Source organism: Mustela putorius, unplaced genomic scaffold, assembly GCF_011764305.1.
Source record: "Mustela putorius furo isolate JIRA1106 unplaced genomic scaffold, ASM1176430v1.1 tig00003909_pilon_pilon_pilon, whole genome shotgun sequence".
NCBI lineage: Eukaryota > Metazoa > Chordata > Mammalia > Carnivora > Mustelidae > Mustela > Mustela putorius.
Window position 1 is genome coordinate 28,537,698 of NW_025422057.1, and position 12,720 is coordinate 28,550,417.

At 45.6% G+C, this 12,720-nt stretch overlaps 1 protein-coding gene across 1 annotated transcript in view; it reads right to left on the reverse strand.

The window, feature by feature from the left end:
- Window positions 1–12,720, reverse strand: part of LOC101671807 (translation initiation factor IF-2-like) — a 61,116-nt gene that overhangs the window by 6,530 nt on the left and 41,866 nt on the right. Inside the window, exon 5 of the mRNA XM_045069004.1 lies at window positions 4,760–4,843. Within this exon, the coding sequence (XP_044924939.1) occupies window positions 4,760–4,843 (84 nt within the window). The remainder of the gene's footprint in view (window positions 1–4,759; window positions 4,844–12,720) is intronic.

Below are 12,720 nucleotides of genomic sequence, written 5' to 3' on the forward strand. Positions count from 1 at the left end.
CTGTACACATGCACAACCATGAACTCATATAGATATCTCCCATTCTAATCCATTACCATAAGATGGATTTTAGTGTTCCTTCTCTTTATCTTTGTAACTCTCTTCTCCAACAGCAAGAATGGGCTCCCATTAACCTCAATATATTTATTCAATTGTTCGATTCTATACACACTAAAATCTTTTAGGATTGCTAGCCCATACCACTATAGGAAAAAGTCCTTCAACTAGAATTCAGTATTCATTGGTTTTTGTTTGTTTTTTTACTCTCCCTTCAGTGAGGTAGTATTATTTATTTGAAATAGAGTTAGGTTCATTCACTTCAATTTATGTTCCATTTTTAGGTGGTTTTGAGGGTTTTTTTCCCTTCTCCTCATCCTTGTTCATTATTTTTTAAGAGGAGAAGTATTCCTTACCTAGGGCCTGTGGGTTTGTGGATGGATTTGATGGGGTCTGTAAACCCGCTGCAGTTTAATGCAAACTATTTGATATGTGTGTACCTTTCCTGGGGAGAAAATCCACAGCTTTCAAAATATTCTTAAAGTGAACTTTAACCTAAAAAGTTTAGGGAGCAAGAGAAGAGAGCAGAAATCCAGGGGCCAGCCCTCTTTAGAAGTCTCTTCCCAGTGGGGGAGAAAGTTTCACCAGCTTATAAAATTCTCCAAAGAAGACAAGTGTCTATTTATCTTGTATCTACGCCAAGTGCCAAGGACACACACAAATGCCAAGTGAAGAGACACCAAAGGAGGGAAGAGAAACTTGGGAGCAAATCTGCACATGGAGCTCACGACTGCTCTTTGCCAAGAAGGCCTAGAACCAAACCAGAGTACAGAGAGGTAGGTTGGAGGAAGGGGAACCCAGCATGAGCATTTATCTATAGGTATACACAGAAAACTAAAACAGGAGAAAAGTCTCAGCATGCTGAAGAGACATTGACCCAAGGCTCTGACACACTCCTTGCATAGATCGTTTCAAGGTCCATGGGTGGTTTCAAGGTCCCTGATAAATTAGAGAACAAGAGTAATTACACCTGGGTAGGACAGCAGTGAGTCAGACGGGGTTTACCATTTGCAGGCATGAGTTGAAAGCTTTCCCTGGGTGTGGTGGGAGGTAGGAACCCACCTTGGCATCTGACATAAGATGTTTCATGGAAGGGTGGCACTGCTCCTCAAGGAACTTCTGCTGCTAAAGAGGGACCTTCTCTCTCTCTCTCTCTCTTCCTTGCTCCCTCTCTCTCCCCCAAATGAATAAATAAAATCTTAAAAAATAAAGGGGGGAGGGGCGCCTGGGTGGCTCAGATGGTTAAGTGTCTGCCTTTGGCTCAGGTCATGATCTCAGGGTCCTGGGATAGGGCCCTGCATCAGGCTCGCTGCTCAGCGGAGAGTCTGCTTCTCCCTCTACCTCTGCCTCTTTCCCTGTTTGGGCTCTCTCTGTCTCTCACTCTTTCTCAAATGAATAAATAAAATCTTAAAAAAAAAAAAAAAAAGAGCGGTCTACAAGACCAGTGCTCTAACCACTGGGCTATGGAGGCTGCCCGTTAAAAGAGCGGTCTAGAATGGAGATAATGAGGTGCAAGCCTCATGGCCAAGGACAACCTCCTCAGATGTGTCAAGGACAACCCACTAAGGGCCAGCCAGGAATCCAAAAGAAACCAAAAACCTAGTCTGTGCCACGTGGCTCAAAGCTTGTCTAGAAAGTCATGGGCAGGCCACAGCAAAATCACAGAACACAAACCGAGCCCATATATGCTAAGTGATCTGTGGGGTGAGTAAACCAGGGGAAGTCTCCTAAAGGAAAGAGCTGATACACACTATGAAAGGACTGAGACTGAGGAAAAGATAAGAGAAGTGACAAGGGTGTTCTACTTGGCAGTGACAGCTCAAGGGATAAACAGAGGTTTGGGGCAGAGATGGTTGATCCTCCAGCAGAGAAGGGGGTTTGCATCAAAGACCGATCTGGAGGGTGCTGAGGTCACATGCCCATAAAAGACACGGTTCTTGAAGAGGAACGATGTGATGGTTATGATGTTTGAGGGAGAGACTATGTAGGGCTGAACTGGGGAGTTGCAAATGCAAGGAGAACAGCAGGGGGGTTAGTAAGATCACCGGGATGGGAAGTATCTGCCTGGGCTGGAACAGGTGGCAGTGTAAACACAGATACATTTACACAGATAATAAAAATGAAAGTCACCACTCACATTTTATATGGCTCTGTGGACTCAGATCACATGTGCCCACATAGAATTCTATGAGCAACACTGAGAATTATTTATAATGCTTTACTGAGCAGCTATTATGTGCTGGTCATTGAGTTAACTGCTTGGCTGAGTCTCACAACCACTGCATGAGGGAAACCATGTACTTTCTATCACTCGATATCACGTGCTGTAAATTTGCTCAAATGTGAATCTCATGAGAACCCTGTGTGTTCAGTGCATCAGGAGTTATTATCCCCCACTTTATAGTAGAAAAAACAAATGCTAGAAAAGGTGAAGGCCCTCACTCACAGCCACTCAGCCAAGGGCTGTCCGCCAACACTTTGGACTCTTATTTTAGGGATCCCTTACTTTCTCCCTCGGTTCACGTACAAGGTATTAACAGAGCCCTCCAGTGTCAAATGTCACTTTGGCCTAGATCTACAGCCCACTTCATCTAAACACACCAAATTCCTACCATTGGTTCACCAAAGGTCAGTAATGCGGCTCACTCAAGGGTCACTCAGCTGAGTCTGGCCTGCCTGGACAAAGAACCCAAGGAATGGAAGTAGAGGTGAGGGCAAGGTGACCTAAAAGATGAGGTCACCTCCCCATCTTTTAGAAGACATAACCACTCCAGTCCCCTGCTCCTGACTCAGTGGGAGGACTGGAGTGTGGGGGAAGACACACATTCAATCTGCATTACATCAGGTTGCACAAGACAGAGGGAGGGCAAGCTCTCAAGGTCACCATTATGTCTTCAAGCCAGGGTTGGGTCTTAGGAAAGCAAGCAAAATGCTGGCGGTTGCTTGGAACTGGAGCAAGCAAGGAGGAAATCCCTGGGGAGACACTTGCCTAGGGCTTGTTCTGCAGATGGTCCCTCCGGCCCCTTGGAATCTACTCCCACTCTCTGTGGCTCCTGCCATTAGCCAATCATAGCCACACACGCACCCTACTCTTCCATTTGAGATGCTCTCCCCCTTTCCCTTCAAATCCTCTTTTCCGGATTGAGCTGCTTGTTTCAGTTTTTCTACACCGCACAATGACACGGGTTATTATGAACCAAGAGAGTTGCTGCCGGGCTCACCTTGGGAACAGGTGAGCGTAAGGTATGTTTTACATCTGGCCATATACTCAGATCTCTGCTCTATCACTTGCCTGGCTCACCTGATTCTAAGACTGCTTTCCACAAGTCACAGAAATGACTGCAACATGGTACCGAGGTGGGGTGAGCACCAGGCCCACGTGGAGCTCCAGAGAGGCTGAGGGGAGACCCCATGGGCAGGAGCTGGAAGACAGACAGAGCTGGGAGGGCGGGGAGCAAATGGGCTGCTTTTTAGCTCCAGGCAAAGATCAGGCACTGTATCTGTTCTTATCAAGTTAGCGGCTGGACATGTTTTCCATCTGAGAATGAGACTAAAACAGACCCTGGAGCAAGGAGTTCAATTGGGAGATTTAGCTTGCTGGCCTGTCTGGTAGGTGTTCCAAGACAATGGCTGTGTCCCTTCTGGGGGCACCGCAGATCCCCTAGCAAGAGCTGCAGAAGAATATGAAAGTCTTCGTGCAGCATTTTCTTACACTAAAGCTCCCATTCCACAAAATGCATTGAGCACTTACTATATGCCGGGCATCTGGAACATGGGCACTGTTGATGAGCAATGTATAACTTTGCACTTACTATACTCCAGGCCCTATTCATTCTCATAGCAGCCCCGTGGGTTGTCTATAAAAATGCCTCCACTTCACAGATAAGGAAACCAAGGCTCAGAAAGACAAGAAACATGCCTGAACTCACACAGTAAGAACATGATAGAAGCAGGATTCCAACCCACGCTTTCCAAGGCTGTGTAGCTCACCACCATCCCACAGGATCCCTGAGAAGTCAGGGCCACTCCTGGCCCTGGAAGCCATGTCCCCAGGGGGAGACAGAATATAAACAGATCATGAAATGTAAGATGCTCCTGGCTCTAATGGAAGCGCGAAGAAAGTACTCTCTTTTTCTTTTAGTCTATTCCTGTGATAGTGCGTGAGGGTAGGACCCCAGGACCAGTGGAATGTCAGGTGCAATTCTTGTCTTTCTGCGACTGCTCACCTCTTTGTTCATTGTCAGAGAGTCAAGAGGCCAGTGAGAAATGGCCACTTTGGAGGGTTCATCTATTCCCATTTATAGGCTGGGACCGTCACACCCATTGTCATGCTTAAACCCCACTCTGTGGCCCTTGCTGTTGAATGTGCTTCCCCAGATACCCCCCAGCTCGCTCGCTCGCATCTCTTGGCCTCTGCTCCAGTCTCCCCAACCGGGAGAGGTCCTCCTCTAACTCCTTGTCTGAAATAGCTTTCTGGGGAGCCTGGCTGGCGCAGTTAGTAGAGCACACACCTCTTGATGTTGGGGTTGTGAGTTTGAGCCCCGTGCTGGGGGTAGAGATGACAAGGATTGAAAGATAATAAATTGAAATGAAAAAATGGAATGAAATAAAATAAAATAGCTCCCTCTACACCTTTATGCCTTCTACTTAGCTTTCTGTCTCTTAGTGAACTCAGCAGTCTGAAGTTTGATTTTACACTTACCTGCTTGTTGTCTGTCTCCCCAGATGAAGACCGGGCCTACTTCTGTCTCAGTTACTGTTCTACCCCCAGCACCTAAAACGGGATCTGGAACACAACAAAGAATAAATAATTGGTTGAGCAAGTGAATCAATTTGAACCTTACAACCATCCTTCAAGAAAAATAATCCTTGACAACATGAACCTCGTTGCCATTTTTAAAAATAAGGGAACTGGGGTGCCTGGGGTGGCTCAATGGGTTAAAGCCTCTGCCTTCAGCTCAGGTCATGATCCCGGGGTCCTGGAATCGAGCCCCGCATGGGGCTCTCTGCTCAGCAGGGAGCCTGCTTCCCCCACTCTCTCTGCCTGCCTCTCTGCCTACTTGTGATCTCTGTCTGTCAAATAAATAAAATCTAAAAAAAAAAAAAAAAATTCTTTAAATTAAAAAAAAAAGAATAAATAAGGGACCAAGCATATAAAAGTTATGTGGCCAGTCGAGTCACACAGGGCCTGCCGTTGGGACAGATGTGTGCCCGGGCCCCTCTCCTTCCCACACCGCCCTCCCGCCCCCACACTGCTCTCTTCTCCTCCCCTGACTCAGTCCATTGTTCTGTGGTCCAGGGTCTGTTGGTTGTTTACAGAAAGGAAAGAAACCCAACACCACCCAGGAGCGCCATTTACCAACCCCGGGCAGGTGGAGTGGCATCCTCCGAGAAGCACGGCACGGTCTCAGTGTCGCCTCCTCCCTTCTCTCTGCCACCAAGCATCCAGGGCAGCGTGGTGGGCCAGGTTCAGGTCACCCTCCAGACAGCAAGAGTGGCTCAACCTCCCCAGTGTTGCAAGGAACACTCGCCTCTCTCTCTCCCTCCTGGCCTTCCTCCACGAGCCCCACAGCGGGGCACCCACACACCTGTCTCAACAGCCCCGGGGGGGAGTAAAAGAATCCATCTCATCAGTGTGTGGACGTCCGCCTGCAAGGCTTCTCCCAGCATTGCGAAGGTGGAAATGCAGGGAAAGACCCACTTTTGGGTTCCTTGTATGAGGCAGAGGCCACGTGAGGGAGGAGAAGTGAGGGCAAGACCACAGACTCATGCATGAACTGGTAGCAGGGGTCCAGAGCTCACTCTGAGCAAACACAAATGAACAAATGAGCAAACACAGGGTCTCAGGGAGCAAAGAAATGGGAAAATCAGCTGACGGATCTGGGTTTGTGTCACAGCCCACCTCTGATAAGCTATGTGGTGTGATACAAGGAAAGTTACTTCCTTTGCAAATAGGGATAATTAAATAATAGCTGCTCAGAGTACTTTACGCAGTAAGTACAAAACCCACTAAGAAATCTGTGAGGGCATCTTGGAAACTCTCAAGTATCTATAAACACAGAGATGTGTTAAATGTATATTTTTTCTGATTAAAAATGACTCATTATATGGGGGCACCTGGGTGGCTCAGTCGGTTGAGCATCTGCCTTCTGCTTAGGTCATGATCCCAGGGTCCTGGGATCAAGCCCCACATCGGGCTCCCTGCTCTGCGGGAAGCCTGCTTCTCCCACTCCCACTCCCTCTGCCTATGTTCCCTCTCTTGCTGTGTCTCTCTCTGTCAAATAAATAAATAAAATCTTAAAAAAAAAGACTCATTATAGAAAACATAACCAACACAATCAACACATAAAAAGTATAAAGAAAATAAAAATCACCTGTAATTGCACTACTCATAACCACTGTTATCATTTCATGTATCTCTTTCCATCTCTTTTCAAAAACCCATGTATGCAAACACATACGATATACACCCGTGTCCCCTCACCACAAGACTGGACTGCACAGGCTGCACACCCAGGAATTTGCATCATTAATTTCATTAGAGCAGTAATCGCAGTCCACACTGGAATTTTATCATAGTTCTGGCTAAGAAGTATTAGAAACTTATTGCTAATAATTCCTCAGTCCTTTCGTTTAATAAATACACAGTTAGTTCTCTGCAAAATGGTACACTGGGGAAACCATTATTACACCAGGAATCAGGAGATCTGAAATCTTCCTCTGAGGGTGCCAATGAAGAACAGTGTATGCTCTCGCAAGAAGCCTCTGTGCCTCAGTTTCCCCATCAGTGAAAGGAAGGTGAAAATCTATGCCCTGAAGGTGAGATGGGAGCATGCAGGGGAAGGTGCACAAAGCACCCCTCTGTGGGAGGTCCTGTTCCTGTCCCCCCCCTCCCCAACACCCGTGAGTACATCCAGGCAGCCCATGCACTTGAATTCATCCCTGTCCCGTTTAACAAGTGCTGACAACTCAGGGACCAAAGGAGACCTTGAGTCCTCTTGTCTCTAAGAGGCTAAAGCACCATTCCCTTTGCCTCGAGCACTTAACCAATGAGTCGTTCCCATCTGAACCAGAGCTAGAGTGTGCCCTGAAGCGGCTGGCCCAGGAGGTGAGGAATACTGTCCCAGTCCCTTGAGGAGTCAGAGTCTCATCCTCTCTCAGACCACTGGGTCCTATTTTCTCAAAGAGAGCTCTCCAAATGGCTTGCTTCATAGGGTCCCAGGCCAGAGCCAAAGTCTTTGAGGGCAGGGCTCAGGAATCTGCATTTTAATGCAGTCTCACCCCCATCCTGGCAAAGACTTAAAACCACTCCCCCATCACCACCACCACAACTGAGATGCGCTCATAAAGTCAGAGAACTAACCTGTTAACAGCTCATTTGGGAAGACTGACAATCAAGGTTACAAAGCCATGAGTGGCCAAGCTGGAGCCAAAGGACCAGAACTCACATTTCTTTCTCAATCTTTCTCTACTTCTTTCTCCTTCTTCCTGTCTTCCTTCCCTCCTTGCCCTCCTCCCTTCCTTATTTTCTCTTTTTATTTCAAGAAAATAGACTTTTCTCATCACATATAGTTTGGCACTGGGATTCCCATTTATTGGGCAGTGCTGCTCCACACGGTTATAGAATTCAGATTTTTTGTTTGTATTTAAATAATGTTCTAGGGTTTTTTTTTCTTTTAAAGTCATAATTCTTTTTAAAAATTTTTTAATAAACAAATAATGTATTATTGACCCCAGAGGTATAGGTCTGTGAATCGCCAGGTTTACACACTTCACAGCACTCACCATAGCACATACCCTCTCCAGTGTCCATAACCCACCCACCCTCTCCCGACCCCCGACCCCCTGGCCACCCTCAGTTTGTTTTGTGAGATTAAGAAAATTCATCATTCTTTTTAAAGTCAGTAACCAGGAAAGACGTCCTGACGCACTGTAACAAATCACCATAATTCTTCCTCTGCCGGTAGGAGCTAGAACATGGGAAGAAGGAAAACAAGTGGTGTGGGAATAAGTGAAAGTTTCATTAGTTCACGTGTGAATGCATTCATTTTATGCACCAAATGTCACTAAGCTGGGAATTCAACAGCCGTCTTTCCAAGTCAGCTCATGACACAGCACTGCTGACTGAAAAATGAAACCGGATGTCTCAGTGAACAAGCCCTGGGCCAAAAAGGGCCAGGGGCAGTTGTTGGGGGCTGGGGAAGGGGGAGAAACAGAGAGAAGATGGTCCCAAGCCCACCTTTGTTCTCTCAAATGACCATCTCTGTCTTTTCACGCTCTCTCTCTCTCTCTCTTTTTTGTTAATTTTGGTACTAAGTTTAAAAATTTATATTATTTCATTTATTTATTGTGTTCAGTTAGCCAGCATATATAGTACACCGTAAGTTTTTGTTGTACTATTTAACGATTCTTTTTTTTTTTTTTTAAGATTTTATTTATTTGACAGAGAGAGAGTCAACCAGAGCGGGAACACAAGCAGAGGGAGTGGGAGAGGGAGAGGGGACCCTGATGCGGGGCTCGATTCCTTTACCCTGGGATCATGACCTGAGCTAAAGGCAGACGCTTAATGACTGAGCCACCCAGGCCCCCTTGTTTAGTGATTCATCAGTTGCATATAACACCCAGTGCTCCATCTCTCTTGGTTTCCCTCTTTTGGGAGGGGCAGAATGTATGCTGCAAGAGTCACATATGGTGTTTTTACTCCCAGATTGGCCACATCCTTGGCTCGAGAACAGAATCCAGGGTGGGGAAGGAAGGGGACTTCCGCCCTCCCAGAGCATCAGCGCCTGGCATGCTGGGAACGCCAGGGAGGCAATCCGTGGCATCCCTGGACAGACCAGCAGGCTTAGCTGACCATGCAGAGCCAATAAACATCATCTCCCTGGATTTTCATAAGGTTTTGAATGGGTTCCCACACTTAAGTAGTCCTTGGGAAACTTAGAAAAGATGGCTGAGTATAAGCAGGATGTTGAGGAGATTAAGGGTGCTGTTTAGCACCCTCCAAAATCATTTTTGGCATTAATTTGCTCTGCCTCACGTGGTCTCCTAGTCAACCTTGTCTTCTTCTCTCTCTCTCTCTAATCTCAGTGGCCCTTCACAACTGTATGGCATCTTCCGCAGACCCATGCCGCTTTGCACAGGGCTATACCCTGGGACTTGCACAAAGCTGGGGTCAAGGGAGGTATAGCAGAATGATCTCAGCACACAAAGGCCACTTTATGTTCCAGCCTTAAACACTGAAGACATAAAACCATTCTTAAATATGTGCTGGCTGAGTATATGGAGGATAAAACATCCTTTTGAAGAGAAACTTGCTCTTGTACAATCAGGTCATTATGTACTGTCACAAAAGCATGGTCCTGGCAGAGGGGAAAGCACTGTAAAGGCGGATAAAGGAGGCAAAATTGCCCGGGCGGGGGGGTGTCAAAACATCAGGGGGGCAGCGGCCCAGAGGCATGAGGTGACTGAGGCTGAGGAAACCGCTCAGAGCTCTGTCTCCCTCCACGGACAGTCACCCCATAAACTGACAGCTATGCACCTGCAAGATACAGAAAGCAGAACCGAGAGCAGAACAGCACTCAGTCTTCAAAGCCACCATTACTGTGGGTCTCCAAAGTGCAAAGCACTGTGCTAAGGAGATCTCGCTCACTTTCTTTCTCTGTACGTTATTTCCCTTCATTTCCTCAGTAATTACGCGTGGAAGGCATCGTTCCCTACTTCACAGGTGAGGTAGCCAGGGTTGTCCAGCTAAGGTGGGATTCAAACTCAGACCCTCCCCCCGGCACATGCACACACACGTGACAGCCTGTACCTTTTTTTTAAACCACATCATAGAGAAGATGAATGTAAGTGTCTATGCCTGCGATGACAAGAGAATTTCTCAAGGCTTCTCCATATTTATCAATATATTTTGTTTTTGAAAAATCACTCACTCTTTAAAAAAAAAATAAAAGTCATACATAATTATTCTTATCAAGCCAAACAATTCAGAGAAGAGTGAATAGTATGACTTGTCCTTGACATTCCCTATGATTGAAAGTATAGATGTAACAAAAGCATATTGGGGAGGAGAAAACATTTTTTAAAGAGAGAAGAAACAAAATCTATAGTCCTCTCACTTTAATGAAATAACCAAGAGAAATTCAGAATACTAATTTTCTACATTTGGGGTGTTTGTTGTGTGATATACATTCAGTGTATTTTGTATCCTGTTTTCCTCGAGTTATGTCACAAGCATTTCCATGTCATCTGTCTGGTCTTCTTACTCCTTGAAGTTCATGGCTGAGTGGCATGTAACTGAGAACCACGGTTTGCTTAAACCATCCTTCCACCGCCGAATTTAGATTGTTTCTAATTATTTGCTATTATCAAGTGTGCTGTGATTAAGATCTCCATGCATTCTTTTTTTCTGTCTCCAGTTTGGATTATTTCCCTAGCATTCCCAGAAAGTAGCATTACTGGGTCAAAGGGTGTGAACATTCTTAAGGCTCTTGATCCATAGTGCCAAATTATTTTCCGAAAGGACTGAACCAATTTCCACTGTTTGGATGCTTGCTTGTTTTCTCCATGTGAGAAGTTCTGGGGAAAGACTTTGTTTAAGGCTTCTTCGTCTGTTTAACTGAAATCACTACACTTCAATGTAGCTGTTTCATACGGCCCCTGTCAAAGTCTGTTGACAATATTTGGCCATCTGATTACTGGGTGGAAGATTTATACTGGTCTCCCTGTCTCCAGGCTCTTCCTGCCTTCAATCTGTTTTGCACACTTCAGCCAGATTCATTCTTTTGGAAACATCTCTTGCCTCGTGTCGCTGCTCCCCTCTCAGTAACGTGTAGTAACTCTCTGTTTCCTCTGGGATCAAGTCCAGACTCCTCTACTGGGCCCTGAGGACCCTCCATAATAGGGTCCCATCTCCCCCCGCCTCCAACTTTTCCAACTCAATCTCATCTCCTACCACCCTCAGCAGAAACCTACCGCCACTTCCTGTCTAGACCCCCCATTACCTCCAACTGCTCTTCCCTTTTGCTTATGTTTTCTCCCACCTGGAATGCTTTCCTTTCCTTTCTACCTAATCCAAATCCTCCTCTGCTTTTAGGGTACTTCAGTTCCACCCAGTCAGGTGAGAATTCTTCAAGAAAAGCCATAGAAAGTAGGGAAAGACCCAGAGTCAGGAATTTAGAAAGAGAGGGAAACAGAGGAGGGAAAGAAGTGGGGGACCAGGAGGATATGGGGGCCCCCACATTAAAGGCACGAATAGATTGGCAACAGAGACCAGAACAAAGGCAAAATTCACTGTGTTATTTTAAAATTCACTGCTGTTCCTACTGGCCTGAAAAAGGAATCTGTGAGTGCACAAGATTGTGGGCCAGTGCTAATAAAATAATGATGATAATAATAATTATAGCATATTAGTTAGGATTATCTTCACTTAGGGAAATGAAGACCTAAAAAAATAATGGTTTAGATATGAGAAAAAATTAATTTATGCTTTATGAAAAGAAATCCTCAGGAAGTCCAAAGCTGGAAGAGCAGCTCCCTGCTCATCCAGGACCCAAACTCTTTAGCTTTCTGCAATGCCAGGCACCCTCAGAGTGTGGTCCTCCTCCTCATGCCCCAAAATAGCAGTTAGGGCACCAGCCATCACATTCAGAGTCCAGACCAGTAACAGGCAGAAGAAGGATGATGAAGACTGTCTCCTCTCTTTAGGGAGACTTCCTGGGAAGTCACTTGCAATGCTTCTGCTCAGAACTCATTGGCCTAGTCCCATGGCTGCACCTAGCTTCAAGAAAGTCTATGTGTTCAGATGAAAATCAAGGTTATGTTACTAAGAGAAAAAGAATAGGTTGGGGGGCACACAGGTCACAGTCTGTGCTACCATTTATTGAAGCACTGTGGTAATCAATTTATATCTATTTCTCTTTTCATTTTTATACCAATTCTACTAGCAAGTACATGGTGGAAAGGAGCATAAGACCTGGACTCTGTCTGAGTCCAGTACCTGGGTGGGCTCATTTTTTTTCCTTTTTCATGGAGACTTATTTTTCATGATATTAAAAAAAAAATCACAAAGTAATTGGTAAATCTCTTTTTTTTCCCCTGCTTAGCCAAACACACACACACACACACACACACACACACACACTCGTACACACGTACACACACAGTTCACCTTTTAGAGATTGAGTCTTCCAATCTCACCATACAGAACTCACTGGAGTCCTTCCTTTAGTCTATGCTTAGTTATATCTTTTTGGCATTGTAGGTCTTATTTGTGAAAAATATATAAGACTTCCTCTATAGGTCATCAAACACAAGCAGTCCTCAATAAATATCATTGAAGTAACGTTCTAAAGGGAAACAATAGCAATACATTCTCGAGAACACTGAATGGCAAACAGTTTTTATAAAGGAGAGGTTTACTAACAGTTACGAATGCAGAGAAGAGCATAAGGGAGATGAAATTCTTTCTCCTTCAGTTTGTATTGTTTTGTACTGTTACTCCAGTTTTCCTGTAAAACAAATGGATGGGAAAATTGCCAGATAAAGACTAGGCAGGTTTGCTAATGCTGATTTTGTGATTAATTGGTCTCCAAGACCTGGGAAGCATGAACTCTGGTGGCGCTGGAAGGGTAGCAGGGCTGGGGTTGGGGAGGCGGGGTGACA